The 20,654-nt window shown below is 30.1% G+C and overlaps 1 protein-coding gene across 1 annotated transcript; it reads right to left on the minus strand.

Moving 5' to 3' along the window:
• Window positions 1–8,843: 8,843 nt before the first annotated feature.
• On the minus strand, window positions 8,844–11,133 carry LOC149515896 (WRC protein). Its single transcript, XM_089741692.1, has 4 exons — window positions 10,603–11,133; window positions 10,319–10,386; window positions 9,807–9,874; window positions 8,844–9,698 (listed from the first exon to the last, which is right to left on the minus strand). Exons 1-4 carry the CDS (start codon window positions 10,876–10,878, stop codon window positions 9,019–9,021), a joined length of 1,092 nt encoding a protein of 363 aa, XP_089597818.1. The 5' UTR covers window positions 10,879–11,133; the 3' UTR covers window positions 8,844–9,018.
• Window positions 11,134–20,654: the final 9,521 nt, after the last annotated feature.

Below are 20,654 nucleotides of genomic sequence, written 5' to 3' on the forward strand. Positions count from 1 at the left end.
CGATACCATAATCACAAGATGAACAATGGTAAACGATTTCACATTGATCGAAGCAATTAAGACAAAAACAGTAACAAAAGGGGTTTGGTGGCTTCTTTTGAAGACTTAAGAGTGTGTCTGTGGTAGAATGGAAGATCAATTTTGAGAGTTAGATCGGCACATATCTTATGAAGGTAAAACTTACAATCAGTGCAGCAGTAGTAGCTTCAATCCTGTATTGGCTCCTCACACATTGAGCAAACTACTTGTTCACTTCCATTCTTTTGCACTAACACCGGTGGATGATCACGGCTCCAATTTTGCTTAGTTGTCCTTAAATCCAGCAATTGGTGACCTGCTTCAGACATCTGCAGCAATGTTGCTATCAGATCCTTTCTCTTATCAATAGCTTGATTTGGGAATGAAAAGGAAAGAGAGTAATACGTTTATTTAGCCAAAAAAAAAAAGCAAACCACTTGAGAAAATAAAAATAAAAGTACTTCAATCTGGGAATAAAGATTCATTAATGCCTTACTCTGGAAATACTCTACAAGGCTAATTATTTTAATTCCATCTTTTTTTCTTCAAGGCAAAGAGCTTAGAAAAAAATGTAAAATGCGAAATAGACTTACCAGAATAATGGCTGGATAACAAGCTAACTGTTATAATTAAGAGACCGAAGGTGAGAAGAAAGAAGGCTGGGCAAAGAGGAAGGAAAAAAGGTAATTAGAGAGAAAGAAAGGAAAGGAAGAAAATATAGGATGTGGGAATCAAGATTACAAGCAAGAATGGAAAAGGAGAAACACAGAGGAAGGAAGCAAGCAAAGAAATAGATGCCTTCCTTAGCCCAACTCCTTTATATATTCCCGTAGAAACTAGAAAATCAAGGAAAAGAGGAAACAAGAGAAAGAAAAGAATTAAATGCCTTTCTTAACATGATATCAAAGTGCAGGTTAATTATATTATGTTGTTCTTGCCTCTTAACATAAGAAACTGGAAAAAGCAACGTTAATGTTTTGGGAGTCTGCCAATGGAGACAAATTAACAGGATTCAAGAAAGGTTTTGTTGTTCTTATTTTTGAACAAGATCAAAGCCCTTATTTCTTCCAATTTTTCTTACACGAAAAAGATCAAATTAATTAACTTTTATCCCCAATCAACAAATTACTGGTAACATCAAATTACATAACTAAGATTGAATGATGACATCATCTTTACAAGTTCATTAGTCATTTGCATCTGAAGCTTCAGTCTTTCGAACTCACACATATCCTGAAGAGTTGGATCTTGTCTTTCTGCTGGTTCTGATTCATCCTGGGTGGTTCTGGAAGCAGCATCCAACTGGTTATGAATTTTAGATTGTGGAACTGTGGTTTCACCACCGGACACATTTCGCCATGACATGTTTCAGGTCTCATCTCCTTTGCAGCACAAAGAGCAGGAGCTGTAAAATTGCAAGCAAAACAGTTGAAGGACCGATACTTGCAATGTTCCAACAATTTCTGACAGATATCACATAAATAGAACGAAATATTAGGGTAAGCGAGAGAATAAGTGAGGCTGAGAATATGCAAATGGGATTCATGTTTTATGATTTGAGGTGAGAAAGCACACGGGACATGGAGACCAAAGCCGCATAAAGGACAACAATAGGGAAATGCGTTTTCTCTGTCACCACAGGCATTTCAGGTGAAGGTACAAGACAAGTAGTTGGTGTATGGACGAAAGTGAGATGGTGAAATGGGTGTATTAACATAAATTGCTTTTTTTTTTTTTTTTTTTGAGGCAGAGAAAGAAAACTTTTGAACTACAAGTTGGTGTTGGAGGAAATTGCTAACGCTTCGCCCTATAGCTTCCTCATTTAACAAGTTCCACTGTATGGGAAAGAGATTTGGAACAATCCTGGTAATACGATGCAGCATTTTCCAGGCGAGAAATCAAGCACAATCAATATAAAATTGATTAGCACTAGCTTATTTGCTTCCATTTCATATACCTTGACATGCTTTAAAATATAGTCAAGATGGCTATTTTGGATTGATCACCAACTGAAACCTGCGGGTTGCATTCTTGGGGCTTATTACTGAAAATGGTAATGCTATATTTGTGATCATGAGGCTGAAACCAGGTATCATTTGTTTTTCTCTTGTACTTTTTCTTAAGAAATCTGGACTAGGTAAGTCTTACAAACTTGGCATTCCAAGAAAGGTGGAAAAGTAATCTAATGATTTTCCGTGGCCCAATAAGAATATTGCAGAGTCTGTGGGACCTAGGGCTGATCTTTGTGATAGCTTTAAGGTATATAGATGGGAAAGTCGGGTCAATTAAATGTTCGATGGAGATTTGATTGAAGATTTAATAATTTATGTATTTATATTATATAAAATAATAATTTATGTGTTTTTATTATATTTTATATAAAATTATATATTTGTATTATATAAAAATATAAAATATATTTTTTAAATTTTTTAAAATTTATATATAATTTTTATTAAAATTTTAAATTAAATTATTTTTATATTTATTATTCATATATTTTTATATTATATATCATAACAATACTATCCCACATGAAAAATTACAATTTGCAATCTCTTTGACTATTTATCGGTAGACTTTTGAGTACTTGATCTGATCAATTCATTTCCTCCGATCATCAGAATTTTATAATAAAAATTTTTTCTTCATATTAACAAAAACGATCAATAAAACTAAAATAAAAGTAATAATATTATTTTAATTATTTATTAAAAACTGAGAATGCTCATAATAAATGATGATATAAATAAACACGCAGATAAATCTAACTTTCTAGAGCATTTGTTAATGGAACATATTAAGTTTGGCCTAAAACACACATGTTTCCTTTATGTCAAATTTTAATTATATTATGTATTTGATATTTATCTTAATTAATTAATTTAATTATTTTTAAAAGATAATATGTAATAAATTTAAATTTTAAATTTAATAAATTGTTATCACTTTTTCTATATTCAAATAAAAATCTCTTTTGTATTAAAAAAATTAATTGAATTATCAAAATGAAAATTCCATATTGAATACTAATTATAAAACTAATTTTAATTGAAGAAACTCATTGTATTTGTAAGAAAAATGTGTAAGAGAAACTTAAAGATGATTTGATCTTGAGTTTGAGTCTTGTCGATAATTGCTTGTTGGGATCATTTCGAATGCATAATTTATAGTCATTTATTTTAAGTTATCAGGTACGACATATCTTATTTTAACTTAAAAGATTGAGTAATTTATTTATCTTAAATTTTTTCTTAAAAAAAAAAAAAAAACTAAACGGAGTAAACTTGCCACGTTGCCATGGATCAAGATACCCACTTCTACCGACAATGTGGTATATATTTATGTTGGGCTTGAATATTAATTAATGTATAACAAATAAAGTACAATTCAAGCAAATCCAAAGTAATTCCAATTAATATAGATTTAAAAACATATTTTATCACTGTAAATAAAACTTTGGCAGCAAAGGTTTTTTTTGTTTAATCACTGCTATGAGTAAATATTCTATCACACATTGTATCATGTGTAACTTATATTTACAAAACAAATGAAAACAAATAAAAAATAACTCAAGCTTTCCTACTTTTTTTATTTACAGAATAAATTTAAGTTAGCAAATAAAAGAGTAAGAACTACTATTTAATTACAATTTTGTAAACTGTTAAGGGTTATATCAACAAATACATACATGAACATAAAAAGAACAAATAAATATATGACAATTCAATCATTCTTAAGAAACAAAAAACTACTATAAAATAAGAAGGGATGATGTCTTGTTTGCCCGATAATTAATGATACAGGAAAAGATGTAGATACTGTAATACTTATACTAAAAGAAATATTCATATACTTTGAACTTTCATTTTGTCTGTCAGCGTGCCACGTAATCTAACATCATTAAAAAAATAAATTAAGTAGCATATATATATAGATCAGAAGGCCTGATTTGACAAAAAAAAATGTCGCATCACTATATCATGTATGTGTGTATATATATATATGTATATAGTATATTTATTTCAATTCGACGTATATATGGATTAAAAGAGTTTCGATGGTGGGATTGGGATTTCGACTATTCTTGTAGTTATTAACTCTGTCCACTGCTTTAAAACAGGCATTCAGATATACAGATAGATATACTACAATTTGGATCCCCATAGTCCATACATTCAATACGACAACTTTTGTAGCCTCTGGCTCCACCCAATTTCCAAATTTTTATCAAACATCCAATCAGTGTGGGTTTCATAATCATCAACTAAAGTTTGAAATATCATAAACAATTTTTTTTTGTTTTCTTTTTACCACCATCCTGGGCAAAATTAGCTCACCACAAACAGTACCCATTAATCCAGTTGTATGTGTGTTCGTTACGGTGGCTGTTAGTTTCGATATGTGAAACATGCATTTGGTAATCTAGTTAATAGGTCACTTGACATTAAATTTGATAATCTAGTTAGGTTGGGCTACCCCACAATGGCATGAAGCTGGGGCGTGTAGGGCAAAAACAAGTTGATTGACAGCCAGAAATTTAAGCTATGTGAAACATGCATGGGAAGGTGGAAAACAGTGCATCAGAGCTTTGGGGAAAAAATTCTCTTTGATAATTGCCATTCCAGGTTTATATGATCTGCGGACTCATTGAGCATATATAACTAATTGCAAAGCTAGTAGGTAAATGTCAAATCAAGGCTAGATTAAAATGGGTTTAGAGTTTCCAAAAGACTGAAGCTAAATTCAGCGTGTTTTACTGTTCCAAAATAAGAGTAGAGAGGTTAAGGGGCAGGAGACCTCAACTTGTGGAGATGGCTTTGGCCATGGTCTCATTCCAAATTGGTCTCCATCTTTGAAAAGTCTCATTGTCAAGTTTAATGGCCAAGGCTGAGGAACAATTATTTGATTGTATTTGAGCCACATAAGTTTGCTTGCTGCTATGCACTTCTGATAGCTCTTTGCACTATAGGCAGGAATGAACTGTGTGGAATGCTCTTCAAATACCCATATTACATTGTATTTTTTTCTCGATGCAAAATAACCAATTAATTCATGCTTTTATGAAATGTTCATGAGAGCAAATTTTCTTGGCAAATCAAATCATTTGACAGGATTTTCTAACTACCGCAGGGAAAATGACCAAAAATGTTTTTGAAATTAATGTTTCTTAGCGTATCTTAAACCATGATCAGCATTATGTTGTCCCATGCAAAGGTCTAGACACCCCAACGTCCAATAATTAAGGTAAGGAGACAACACGACACCCATTCCCCAGAGCCAAGAAACTCAACATCGGAACTGGACATCAGCTCCTCACGTAAAAAAAAAAAAAAAATCATAGTAAGTTTTCTTATCTAATTGACTTGCACAACAGTTTTGATCCATTCTTTTTGTTTTTCTAGGCTAAAATAATAATAAAACAACCCTAAATTTTTATCACTTTATTTAAATTAATAAATCTTTATATTTTTATTACACCTAAATAAACCTTAACTTTTAATTTACATCCAAATAAATCTTTTATTTTTAATTTATATTGAATAAACTTTTAATTTTCAATTTGTACCTAAATAAACTCTTCATATAAATCAATCTTTTATTTGAAATAAGGGTTTATATAGATACAAATAAAAAGATAAAATCTTATTTAGATATAACAAAAATATAGAGACATTTAAATAAAATTGAATGGTTCAAGAGCTTTTTTTAATATTTTAGCTTTTTTCCTACGCCAATTTTGATCCTTTCCTATCATTTCAACTTTGAAATGGTAAATTCATGGATTAGGTTAGATTTGAATTGAGTTATTTTGAATTAAGTTATTTTGCGTAAAAAAAATTCGAGTTATTTGGAGTTCAACTCATTTTTGGCTTGATTTTATTTTTAATTTTTTATGCATTAATTATTAATTTATTATTAGTGGTTCATATTGATATTTCATAAAATTTTATTCACCCATATTATTTATTAATAATAAATAAAAAATAGTCTTCAACTGCTTGGTTTAGTGATTAAGACAGCCTTAAAGAAGACATTAAAGCTGGGTTCAAACCCTAGCCTTCCTCTTCTCCCTTAACGTAGGGCTCTGTCCCCTTGAATGACAAAAAATAAATAAATAAAAAATAGACAACTAACTAATAATTTCAACCAAACTCACTACTCCAAAAAATAAGATATTGATATTTGTAATTTTATTGGATGGTATCGTGTGTTATAATTAGTTTTATTGACTTAGTGTTATTTATTTAAGTTTATGGCTTTTTTTGGATTTTTAAAGTTATTATTTATCTATTTAATTATTTTCTTTATTATATTGTTAGAGTAAAAAAAAAAAAAGGATTGATGTCAATTATAATTAAGAAAAATAATAGTAAAGAAAGGCTACTATTGAAAAGATAATTTAAAGTTATTAAAATTTAATAAATTAAAATTTTATATTATAGTTATTATATTTAATAACATTAATATTTTTAAAAAATAAAATTATATTCAAATTAATTTTGAATAATTTTGAATAAATATTCTAGATCATCCAGGTTTAAATTAATTTGAGTTCTAATTATGTTGAATTTAAATCAATTTGGATTCAAGTTGAATAGTATTGTGTTATATTTTATTGTCCAATTGAGTCCGTTGGATTCAGCTTCTTGGATATTTCGGGGTAGAATCAAACTTTGCTAGTCATTTGTGTGTGTATGAATGTGTGTGTGTACATATATATATATATATATATATATATATATATATATATATATATATTAGAACCTATCACCCTTGTGAAAACAAAATCTATTATCAAATTTGTTAACGAAGTCTAACATGCTGTGAAAAGAATAACTTGGTATAATTATAAAAACATCATATATGAATTTTTTTTTTCTCGATTGAGAAGAATCCAAACTTATACATCTAAAATACAAGAGATGCAAAGTTTAGCATGTTCAACTAACTTCATTTTTATGATCATGCCGGCCTGCACTTTAAGAATTTTAAAGGTTAAACTATTAAAAGAGTTTTTAAACTTTATCACTATACTTACATAAGTTTTTATATTTTTATTATACTCAAATAAATTTTTATTTTTTGATTTATATCTAAAGAAACTCTTATTTCATACAAAAGTTTGATTTACATTAAGGGTTTATTTATATACAAATTAAAAGCTATATAATTACAAATTAAAGTTTAACATTTATTTGGGTACAAAGTAAAAACTAAGGGTTTATTTGATTGTAATAAAAATATTGGAGATTATCCAAATAAAATAGTAAAGTTCAAAAGTTTTTGTTATTGTTTTAGCCAATTTTAAAGTTTTAGAATGATTTCAATTAATCATTTTAGTAAGAGTTTATATTTGATGCACTATTAGTGTATAAATTCTATACACTATCAGTAAATCTAATTTATTTCATTAATAAAATGATATTATCTAATTCACTTACAATATATAAAGTCTAAACTTTGATAATGCATCAAATATAAAATAATTGATAATTAGTACTACATATTTTCTTCAGCAACAGCAGTTGATATGAAACTTGAAAATTTTTAGCCTTTTTATTTGTATTTTACATATTTATGTAAGTTTTTATAAATATATATTAATAAATATTTTTAAAATAAAAAATATATTAATTCTAATTAATTTAAACTAAAAATTTATATTATTTAATAAAAAATCAATATACTATATATATATATATATATATAAGGTATGGGTATGAATATGGAATGAATGCTTTATTAACTGTTCTTATCCTCTTACCCGATAAAAATTTTAAAATCATATCCAACTTCATCTTCATCTCCAAAATAAATAAATAAATATATATATCTATATATATATATAAGGTATGGGTATGAATATGGAATGAGTGCTATATTAGCCGTTCTTATCCTTTTACCCGATAAAAATTTTAAAATCATACCCAATTTTATATTCATCTCCAAAATTTAATAGTCATCTCCATTGCTATTTAGGTAAAAAAATCAGGTTTCCCATCAAACATGGGTAATATTAACATTCCTAAAAATTACTTAGATATTAATAGTAATACTTGGAAAAAGGGCAGGTTTAAATGAAATTATTAAGATGAAATTTTTGAAATTTTTATAAAAATGATTAAATAAAAATTAAAAATTGAACATCCAAGTTGATAAATTGAAAAGTCTTGATCAAGCATACGAAATTTCAAAAATTTTAATAAATTTTGATATATTTTAGATAGTTATTTTTACTAAAAATTTTAATAAAATTTTATCCTTAAATAAATATTAATCAAATTTAAATTATAAATAATATTTTTATTATTTTTTATATATTATTAATCTTGTTATTGAATTCTATCAATTTATATTTTTTATTAAAATTTTTGTTAAATCATTTTTATTATATTATTAATCTTATTATTGAATTCTACCAATTTATCAATTAAAATTTTTTATTTAATCATTTTTAGTAAAAAATTTCACAAATTTCAACAGATAAATCTTGCCTAGAAAAAATTCCCGCAAATTCATTAGGCCATTTCCATTTTATAGGCAGAAGTCAATAATTCTAATCAAGCATAGATTCAGTTAATTTATTTCTTAATCAGATTTCTTTTTTCTTCCTTGATCAAGAATTTTCCGAACCTTGTGCTGTGCAGCCATGACTAGGACTCGATTTTCATGCACTTTCCCTAGTAAAAAACATATATTAGTCCTTGTCAAGGTATATATATACATTTCGACCAGATAATCCTGCAATTAATTGGAAAAAACTCCAATCTGTTTCTTTAATATTAAGCCATCATTCATAAAATAAAGGCACTAACAAAAGATAAAAACGCAAAGAAGAAGAAAATCGATAACTGAAAACACTTAATCAAGCATCCGTTCATCAAGAATCTCGAACAAAAACGAAGCTGGAAACAGTTGCACCGGGTATAAAAATAATAAATAATATATTTAATGTAACCTCAAACCTTTTATTATTTCTTTTTTATACACTCGCTGCTAGTTATTATGATCAGCAACTTCAATTGCATTGTCGCTTTGGCCCAGCAAACTGCTTATTGATCGAGCTTTAACCATCCCAAGCTTCACCCTCTTCTTTGCCATCATCAATGGTTTCTGATCTTCCCCTTCTTCATCCCCATTTTCACCAAGCATTTCACGCTTTGTTTGCTTTGCTTCTTGAGCTGGTGACGAGTAATAATTCGATAATGTCTGATGTTTATGATCATTGTTAGACTTCTCCTCCTTTGCTGCATTATTGCTACTAGCTAAAGATCGGCTTCGAACACTGGTCATGCTCCTCAGCCTACCTTTACCCAAGTGATGCTCGCAAAGAGAATAACCAACGAGGGTTTGTTGGCAACATCTCCATCCCCTTCCATTAACTCTACTGCATCTTGACCCTTCCATGAGTGTACCACCTCGACCTCTCTTTTTTGCACTACTAATATTATTATTATCAACAGTGGTGCTAGCACTGTCTTTGCCATCTTCTTCATGTTCATTCTCTTTTTGCTTCTTGTTCATCTTAGTCTTCATCTTGTTGGTGTTGATCATCACTTTCTTATTATCTTTTTCAGCCATTATCTCATCATCATCATCGTTCCTTCTTCTTTCGAAGCTCCCTCTTCTCTTCTTCAATGGAAATCTTTTCTCTCCCTCACCCCATCTCCCAACAGCTTCATTTAGTGCAATCAAAGAACAAGAAAAGCAGCAACACCTTCAATACGGAGTATATCAAACACTAGTGATTTTCATTCTTTTTTTTAATGCAAATAATTTCTTACCTTGTTGGGAAGAACTCGATTGTGGAAGAGACCCAATTCCTAGTTCTGCACCCAAAACAGTTTTCTTCCTAGAAAACCAACCAAACCCAGAAGATCCACAACCACAAACAAAATTTTTTACAGCCAGAAAAAAAAAATAAAAGAAAATAAATAAATCAAACAATAGCAAAATAGAGCAAGATGTAAACATTAATATTCGTTGAGACGGGGACCAGTATCCCATGCTAACGTGCACCGCATTGACATATATTCGAGACTTACGAGTTAGAATTAAGATTAGATTAGATGGGAAGGTATGGTGGCTAGCCAAAGCTGATATAAAAACATCTAAAACAGTATTTCCACTCACAGTATTATTTTTATTTTACTAGTATTTTTCTTTTCTTTTTGTGTTGGTTAAAAATGTAAGATCAGTATTTAGATCCTTTTTTCACCTTTTTACTACAAGATTTCATGAAAGATGAGAAGAACATTGGTTTTTATTTTTAACTTTTTCAACCCTTTTTTCGTACCTGGTATCATTACTTTTCTCCCCTTCTCCTCCTCTTTCCTCCCCTCCTCCTCCTCGTTGCTTCACAGCCTACAAAAAAGTAAAAAATACAAAGGATCCCACTTAGCAAATTTGTATTTTCTACCTAATGCAATTTCCATGGGTGCAAATTAATCAAAATAACAAAGATTTTCAAACAAGATGCTTCTTTTTATTGCAGTGAACACTAGTGCACTCTTCAAAACTATGATAAAAATGACCAAAAAAGTTTGATTCTTTTTATTGGGACTGAATCATTGAACTAACCAAGTAATTTTGTTTCTTCCTCAGCTCTTCTCCGTGTAGTAGTGTTGTTGTTCCAGGGAAAGCGGATGAATCGCCTTGGGTTAGTAGACGCTGTCCGATCGGGTGATTGGGATGATCGGAGGGGTACTGAGGATCAAAGCAAGGAGTGGGTAAAGGAAGGTGCTGCTGCAGGGGGAGTTGCACCACCGGAGACTGGTTAAAGTTGGGATCTGATGAAAGAGGCACTGGTGAAATAGAAGAGAAAGGCAGTGGAACCTGTCTTTTCCTGATCCTCATCGATGGAAGATAAGATTCTTTTTCCCTTTCACTTCCTCTCTCAAAAAGGAAAAGAAAATTTGAAGAAACCAAGCAAAAGACCAAAGCAAGAAATGATCTTTCAAAAGAAAAGGGGTCAGATTTTTCTGTGAGACAAATTATAAAAGAGAGAGGGAAAACAAAGAAAGTGCAAAACCCAAATACTACAACAAACAACAACAACACCAAGACCAAGAAAATTTTTTTTTCTTTAATAACAAAACAAATAATTATAATTATAATTATAATATAACATCAAGTTTTTTTCTCTCTCTAATTGTTATTTGTTGCACCACAGAAAGGAGGGTTGGGGGGTGGTGGGCGGGAATGCACGTGAGGGTCACGTGCATTAGGATGGTGACCGGTTGAGAAGGTAGGCGGTGGAGGAATCAGGAGAAGGTGAAGGGGACAGGGTACGAGGGTGTGACAGGGTGGAATTGGGGGAGAATACAAAATGATGGGAGTGGGTAGTTTTATCGTTTATACTTTTAAGATGAGATTGGTGGGTCCCCCCTTCCTTCTCCTCTCTAGCAGCAACGACTCTCTCATTTTCTTCTTTAAATTTTAAGTATACTTTTTTAGTCTATTTTTTCTTCTCAAGACAAAAATAAGTTTCTTCAAATTTTGATAATTGTTTTTTTAAATAAAATTTAACTCTCATTTTGTAATTTATTTTTCTTTATCTCACAAAATCTAAGATAGACGATTTTTAAAATTGTTACTTTTTTTTTTTTTAATTTTAACTCTCATTTTCTGTTTTATTTTGCACTAAACTGATTTTTCTTCACAACCTCTTTTCAATCCTTCTAAATTCTAATAATATAGTTAATTAAGCTAATGAGGTATTGACTTAGTTGTAAAAAATAATTTCTAAAACCCTAAAATTTTAATTTGATTATGATTTAAAAGTTGATTATATAAATATAATACTTAATTATGATCGAAACTTTTAAAAATAAATAATTTAGTTAATTAATGCTACATGAACATTTTATGTAAGGGTTATAATTTATTAAGCCATTAAATTTAAGGCTATTATCATCATATTAAAAAAATAGATAAAACTCCATTTTTAGCTAATAGCTTTAAAACCTTCACATTTTGAAATGAATTTTACCAATATTGAATGACATTGAAAATAATTTCGGAATTAAGAGTTTCGAGTTTGAACTTCAATGGTAATTCAAAAAAAAAAAAATTCTAATAAGGTCTAAGGATAAATTTGTACAAAGGTAAAGATAACATAAAAGTTAAGAGTTAAGATCTATTGGAAGCATATTCATGGTTTAGGGACTTATTTGACATCTAAATGAATATTTGGAAACTCCCTGTATCTCTAATTTACCCTTTCTTTTTTCATTTCAATTTTCTTCTTCCAAATTCTCTCACTGTACCAAACTTGCTGTAGTATTATACAATGTATCTAAATGTAATTCAACCCTAGAAAGTTCATGTATTTGAGTAAATATGACTTGTTGTTTTCGACTTTTCGTTGGATAGGTAAGTGTTTTTGGAAAATTCTGGTGAATGAAAACTATGTTCAAAGAACAAAAATGTCAATTACATAAAATAATAATCAGAAGAAATAATTAGGAGTAGTAGAGTATGATCAAAGGATAATTAAGAAATGGCTAGCCTGTGCCCTTTATTCTTCAGAGTTTGCATTTTGAACTATAGTCAGCAATTTAGTTTCAGATTTTTTGTGCAATAAACTTTATTTAGAAGTAGAAACATCATACTACCTTTACACTCCCACACTTTTTTTTTTTTTAAATGCTAAAGTGTGTAACATTAAAAGTATTGACGTTCTGTAAGAATTTTTTAAGGATAATTATGAGAAAATTATGAAAATGAAAGGAATGATCAATCATTGATTTAAAAATATTTATTTTAAATCAATTGTAAAATGATGTAATTTTTATTTTTATTTTTTCTGTTTTTCATATATTATATACACTACATATATAATAATTCATGTATTTTTATTACAATTGAAAATATTAACAATGTGTTTCGGATTTTTTGTTGTGGATGTTGGTTGCTAGTCAATAATTAAATCATATATTTCTTCTTTTAATATTATATCAGAGCAAGTTTAATCTTGATTCTTTTTAACTTTTCATTAATTCTTTATCATATTTTAGGCTTTTTTAATAAGCTTTTAATTCTAAATACATAACAAATTAGCTCCATAATTCATGGTTCGCAGGCATTACATACCTAGCTAATTCGCTTCAATTGCTAGCTAGCTAGAAAGTCTTAACATTCATGCAAGTCTTTCAAGAGTGTTGATTACCTTTTTTTTTTTTTTTTGAAAGAAAGAGTGTTGATCACTTAATTAACTAAATATTATACCAAGTCCAGCTGGATAATGTCAATTACAAAATTAAAACCCCCCAAAAGGAAAATAGACCTATATTAATTTATAAAGTTATTGCTAGAGTTGGTGAGTCTAATTTAATTTTAGTAACCAAAGCTTCCTAAATTTTCAATAATTTCTCTTCATTTTTTAAGTGAAAAGACTATCTCCTATATGTTTCTTTCTCTTTATTATGTAATGAATCATTCTTACTAGGTAAAAGTTTGTTATATAGAGAGAGTAATTTGATTTTTTTTTTTCAATTATTTAACCACATTTATCACATTTTTTTTTCAAAACATATTTTTAAATTTTATTTCAATATACTATTTTATAAAAATAATCAAATAAATACAAAAAAAAAAGAAGAGAAAGAGAGATTATATGGTTGAACTAACTATAAATAATCAATTATGTCCTTCAAGTCCCCAACAAGAATTGGTATAAGAAAATTTTGAATCCACATATAACCTCCAACAGATTGAACATTAAGATTAAATTTGTCATTATATTACAGGTAAGTGTTGAATTATGTTGATGGACTTAAATTTATTCAATTTTGTTGTTATATTGTTTATTTGTTTATTTTTGAATAAAAAAATAACGAAATTGACAAAATTTTCTTAATATATATATACCGCAAACGTTCTTTTTGTATTTCCTGCATCGGCCTAATTAAAGCCACATGGTCAGCTCAGTCCAAACTGTCTAATTCATTACCGCCAAGAAGTCAAACCTAGAATCTTACAGTCTAGACTTAACCATGAAACAACCCTTTTTCTTTTTTTTTTTTATGAAAGCTATGGGACAACTTTGTTGATCAAGAAATATGGTAAATAGTCCAAAATCTGAAAAGAAATTACATAAATAATTATAATATATGTAAATAATATATATTTAAGAACAAAATATTTATGTGTCTTATTGAAATATTCAGTGTTATATTTTTAAACTATTTATCATTATCTGTCATATAAAAACTACTCCATTAGAAAACAAAAATAAATTTCAATCAAGATTCATAATTTAAATATTAAAAAATGTACCGCTTAATTCTTAATCCATGCTTTAATTAAGCATTATTAAATTAAGATTCATAACATGTTTAAAATAATCAAAACATCTAATTTTATATAAATTTATTTTATATGTACACATCAAACAAAGTTAATCATAGAAAACAACAAACAAATATTATTTAATATCAAATCCAAAATTTATCTTAATGGATTTATATAATTATTTTTAAAAGATAAAATCTATTAAATTTGAAGTTCAAATTTTATTACTTACAATCTTTATAATTCATGTTCTTATCCTCAATCAGCCACTTTTGTTTTATAAAATTATTAATTAAAACCCTAATAGTATAAGTTTGTTGGCCTTGTCATTAAGGATGTAGGATGTGCCAGTCGTACTCAAGGACCCACATGAACTGGAAATTTTTAGATGAGATCAATCTTCTTCCTACTCGTATATCATATTGACAAGTTTAGACTGCCTAACTGGACTTGTTTATCTAATTACTACTTTACAGCCTTTTAAAAGTACAAAAAACTGAATTTTCTTACCTGGATTATTATATTGGACTAATGTCAAAGATAAATTTAACTTTTTTTTGCAAAAAAATTTAATTTAAGCCAATAGTAGTATAGCTAACAGGTCGGAGATGGAATGGGAAGTCTAATTCTTTAACGTCACCCCTTCTTTCATCAGCTAAGTTTGTTGACTGTATAGAATTCTAATTCATCTTTGCTGATGATGAGAGCTTAGGTTGCGCCAATATTGATGGAAGTATCGGTTTTCTGATCACAGTATTGAACTAGATTCCCCAACTAATATGAACATATAATCAGCAACATCAAAAGGAGTGGCGGTCCACCATCTTGTTTTTCAAGCAATGAACATGCATTTTGTTGCCAAATTCAACAAAATGTCAAGTCAGGCTACATCTCTGCTTTTCATTCTCATTGACTGTCGCCAGTTAAATTCCTATGATGAATAGCAGATAAACTGCAGCTGATTGATTAGATTGAAATTTTGATTCTCCTAACAAAGAATGAATGTCTTAATTGGTTTGCACTTGTTCACAGCTTGGTTCATTGCCAGAAAATTTTGCTCATGAGAACTGCAAACACAACCGTCTCAGTTAGTACATATGATGAGATTATAACCACTTTAGCTTACGATCTTGTGTAATTATTCTTCATTGTTTGTCTAAGATTAATTAATTATAAGATCATGTCTCTCCGAATTCTGGGCTAGACGTGATGGGATAAGTCTATATAATAATAATTTCTCTTAGGTAGGAAGGAAAAACCCGAAACTACCAGCTTGAGCTGGTTTAAAAGGAGTAGAAAATAGCTTCTCTTGCTCCATTAATTTATGTGATCATGAAACTAATTAATATGAAGCTGTTTTCTTGTAGTCTAGTCCTATTGCCTTATTCTGGTCCAACTTTCTCTAAGGAGCCTGTATATCTAGCTACATGCATATGTAAAAGTTCAATCCTTTCTTGCCCGTATTTACTGCAATCAGACATAATTCTATTAGTCAATCATTCAATGCAAAGCTCCAATTCATCTTCTCACCTAAATCTTCCCGCAGAGTTAATCACTCATGCCGGATATCTCTCGTCATGGTCTGCCTTGTATGAGCACCCATTTTCTCATCTTCTGTTACTCCCCTCCTATGTAGTTGCACTGGCTTTGATATCATGCACCAACTCAAAACTGCATACCCGAAGCAAAGCCAAGTACCATAGTCTTAACTGTTACAAAACTTGCCGCCAATTTTTGTTGCTGGAAAAGCTGCAGGTTTTGCTGATTCATATTAGTATCATTCATAATTATCATGCTTTACCCAGCATCATGAATTGATGCTCTTCTCTTCCTTTCCCTTCAAAACACTTTTCATTTTCATGAGTCTTGCTTTCCTTAAAAGCTGTTTCATGGCTATTGACTAGTATATATCAGATTACTTCTCTGTCTCCATTCGGATAATTTTTCAGTTAATTTTTCATTCATTTTCTTTTATATATGATGTACCCATTTCTCCATTTACTCTCTCAGTTTCAATTTAGTCTTGATCTGCTTCTCTTGTGCCTGTATTATCCTCTGTAGCAATGTATTCATCTTCCCTCAGCCAAGGTGTTTCCTTTGATAAGAAATAGATGGAGAAGGAACTAGCCAAGCGCACTAACTCATTTGTATTCACATCCAACAACTGGAACTGGACCAGGAAAAGAAAAGGATCGAGGACATAGTTGCACTAATGGCAAAGATGAATAATGGGTTGCACATTATGCAAAAAGAAAAATAAAAAGAAATTGGATGGGGACCATCTTCACGTGCTAAGTGCACCACCTGAGCATGGTGCCAAATTTCGAGTTAAATGAAAGAAAGGGAAACCCAAAGAATATATATACTAAATCTCTCCTTAAATTAAAACAGGTACAGATTACTTACAACTACTTCAGATTTTTTTAACCAGTTGCTTTAATTGATTAAGAATAGTCTTTCCCAACGAAAAAATTATAAATTCGGATTCTATTGATGACTATTTATTAAAATTATTTTGAATGTATTTTTATAATTATTTTTTTTAATTGTCTAATATAATATATCTTAATTGATCTAAATATTAAGTTATTTATCTACTTTCGAATTTTTTTATATAAAAAAAAAAAAACAATTCAGTTTTTTTTTTTTTTTAACTTTTCTTATCGACTCCAAGTCTTTGAGACAAAAACCAATCAAATGACTTGGTCTACTGAATTATTGCAATATGCTAACATGCGCCCTTTGCTCGCCATTGGAGAGTGCAGTTCTTAGCCTCATAACTCATAATTAAAGAAACATTTCTGTCGTTTTCTTTTCTTTTCTTTTCTTTTTTCTTCCCCGTTGTTTGGCTGAGCCAGCCCTAAAGACTTGAAGAGAAGACTGGGATCATAAAACCCCAAAGCAATATTCCCTAGCCATTAATAAAGATCAACTAGCTAGATGAAGAGTGATTTTAGACACAAATGGGTGAAAATACAGAATTTTACAGCCACTCGAAGGAGTTTTTCACCGTTCAGTTGGAAATCTATATTTATTATCTGATCCGTTTGTCATTTTGATTTATCTGTTGCACCATGCTTTGGTCATGAAGAAAGATGGGGTCAGGTTTGGAAAAGGTCCAGCACGTGTGGCTGAGCTTGCACTCATCCGAGGCCAAAGGGATTAACTGGCTACCGACGCTGCCAGTGAAGTTTAGGCCAAACGGGATTGGCTTGTTTTGTAGCGTGAGAGAAAATTCTATCTTTAGATCTTTGGCAGCTAAGCTACCATTGCGGTCTGATGGGCCCGCCACTGTCGGCCTGGCTTTGTGGGTCACCGTGATTATTGGTTAATTTAATCCAATGGAAACCCATTTAACTACTTTTCCATTATACTAGATTTTGTGGAAATTTTGGCAGAAAGATTAAAAAAAAAAAAGGAAAAATAAATATCTGCCAATACCTATATTTGTTATGATGAATTTCATTATGGAATTATTTCATTCCCATGAATTTCTATGATAAATTTTCATATTTAAAATACTGCAAAATATCTCAAATCTATTGCATATTTTTTAAAAAACAAATGATTCCAGAAATGAATTGAAGTAAATTTTGGATAGGGCTCAATGGTACTTTTCTGTGCCATAGAGGGCGGCCCTTACCTTTTGGACAGGAAGTTTGGAGGCCCATATATCTAGAACCCATTTCTTCTTCAAATAATGCTTAGAAAATTTGTTTCCTCAAAAATTTTTATTTCACTTAAATTGTGTTCAGGAAACTAAATCAATATTTTTTTTCTAGAAAAAATGAGAGTTTTTATGGATCCTAATGAAATAGCTTTAAAATAATGACATGAATTATCAGAAAAGAGAGGACCATCTATACCATACAGGAGGGAAGGAAGCTTCATTCAATTAAAAACATACCTTTCTGATTTATCAATTCATCCACTGCAATTTGCAATCTGTGGATTTGAACCATCCTCAAGTTTAGCAAATCCACCACACCACAGCAATTGCAGTTGTAAAACAAGATTAATTTACTAGTTGTAAACTTGTAATTTGCCTCAGTATATTCATTAATCAAGCTTTGGAGGTAAAGCCTGAACATTTATCATATTTTATCCCTGCCTTGCCCGCCATGAGATTCATTAATCTCATGTTCTTCAAAAATTAACATATTCCCACAACTTTGATGTGTATTAAACCAGCTGGTTGACCAATGATAGTCAAGCAAGCCCTTATATTCAAATTTTGTTGTGAAGTACCAACTGCTCTTACAAACCTACACTTGAGTCCTTTCCCAAGTGACTGCAATTTTTTGAGAGACATGGCATTAAACTCTTTTGGGAATTATTATTACAACAATCATATGACTTTTCCCCCTTTTTCTGCCACTTTCAATATGGTGACTCAAGGAAGAACAGAATCATATGCTCAAAATAAACTATTTGTGATTTCTACGAAAAGTTTCCCATAGAGGTTGTACACTGACTCACGGCGACTACCTTAATTATACTAATATGATAACAAGAAGCAGCTCTTTAATTAAATATTGAATTAATACAAAAATAAAGAAGAAAACTGCATGAAACTGGAATATGCAGAAGGACATTTTCAGGGAGAATGATGGTTTCTGGTGGTAATTTGAAGAAGTATTTCATCAATTCTCTCGTCATCATACCTGTTTATGGATTGATTGATAATGATATGGCTATTTCCAACTTTCAAAGAATCAAGTAGCTGAAATCACAAACATTTCGCACTATGTAATGACTTCTTGTTTTTGAGGTCGGAATCTCACATTGTTCTACCATGACTTCTTTCCAGCTGGCCCTTCAATGCGCATATGGGACGTAAGGTCTTTCAGGACGTAGGAATAAGACCATGGGATATTTTACATATACACAGGTAACACTTCCGTTCAGCTTTCATCAAATCTTGGTTTAAAATAAAATCCTACAGTCATTTTCATAATCCTATATTGTACGCTGTTCATTATTTTATTTCTATTTTCATAGCAGAATCATATGTCATATCAATTATTTGGTACAATGATTTTATTATTTTTGACAAATTATGCATTTATATTATATAAAATATTAATAATTCGTGTATATATATATTATATTTTATATAAAATTTATGTAATATAATTTATATTAATAAAAAAATATAAAATATATTTTTTGATTTTATTAAATTTATATATAATCGTAAAGCATCATTTTATAATCTTGACAATGCTGGCCAGAGAACATTTGTTTTAAGATCATGGAGGCAATAAACTTTTGGCAGAAAAGTAGAGGTGAAATCGAGTAATAATTAAAAGGGAGCCAAACAATGAATTGAATAGGAGAAAGTGAGAGTTATATTAATTTTGATAGACTCAATTATTAATTTAGAATGGTGTAAAAAAAGTTTTAGAGGGCAGAGGCCCCTGCTGCCCTCGGGCTCCGCCTCTGCAGAAAACTAAGATGTTTACGTTTTACCACGTTGTTGCATGTTGAAGTCAAGTTTCTGGGTTTCTTTAACCATATTCGAGGTGACAAAAAAGTTCAATTTGTGTGAAAATTTGCCAAATCCACGCCGTGATTAGTGGATTCAATCTCAAACTATCTCCTGCATACATATAGATTGAATAATTTTGAGACAGAGCCTTAAATTTTGATTATTTGTAGTACCAACTACACATTATTGAGTTTCAGAACTTTGTTTAACATTTATCAGACAATTTTTAACTTTTCTTGGGACTTAATCAATGAAAATTTAGTTAAACATAGGTAGGGATACATTTGTTCGCAGACTAAGAAGCCAGTTCCAAGGACAGGAAACCACAATATGTTCTCTTCAATTTCCTATTCCTCCTTTTTATTGTCAACCATTTTTATGACAATATTGCTTTATCAATCAAAAGCTCAATTGAGTGCTACATTTTATATACCCCAATGCGTTTACCATCGTTCCCGGTGTTATTCAGCAGGCATGTGATCTGATATTCGTATTGGTGTAAGCCTCATTCCTCTCCATTTCGATGATTGCCTTGTCAGTTGTGTAATCTGAAAGTTTATTGTTGTTTGATTCCTTTTCTGGGTTTATTTAATGTGATGCTGATTTTCCCACATGTATGTGATGCTTCAAACTTGTTAGACAACAGCTCCAACATGCAGAATAGGCAACAATGCCCAACACTCAAGTTATCATCCTGGACTACACTCCTACAAATCTGTCCCAATCAGAGAGCGGATTCAACGTCGCAAATCTTGATCCCACGACTCCTGATACTTTAGACAATAACTATATATTTTACCAACCTTCAAAACAATTATAAGGGTCTTCTACAACCAGACCAAGAGTT

This window comes from Durio zibethinus, chromosome 12 (genome assembly GCF_047325235.1).
Source record: "Durio zibethinus cultivar Kanyao isolate XHJ-2024 chromosome 12, ASM4732523v1, whole genome shotgun sequence".
NCBI classification, from domain to species: Eukaryota; Viridiplantae; Streptophyta; class Magnoliopsida; order Malvales; family Malvaceae; genus Durio; species Durio zibethinus.

Bases quoted from the DNA above. Each gene is read 5' to 3' on its own strand.
- LOC149515896 (XM_089741692.1), bottom strand. From the start codon at position 10,878: ATGAGGATCAGGAAAAGACAGGTTCCACTGCCTTTCTCTTCTATTTCA. The intron at 10,387-10,602 runs GTTAGTTCAATG...ACTTTTTTGTAG, and splicing joins GGAAGAAACAAAATTACTTG to GCTGTGAAGCAACGAGGAGG. The intron at 9,875-10,318 runs GTACGAAAAAAG...TTGGTTTTCTAG, and splicing joins GAGAAAAGTAATGATACCAG to GAAGAAAACTGTTTTGGGTG.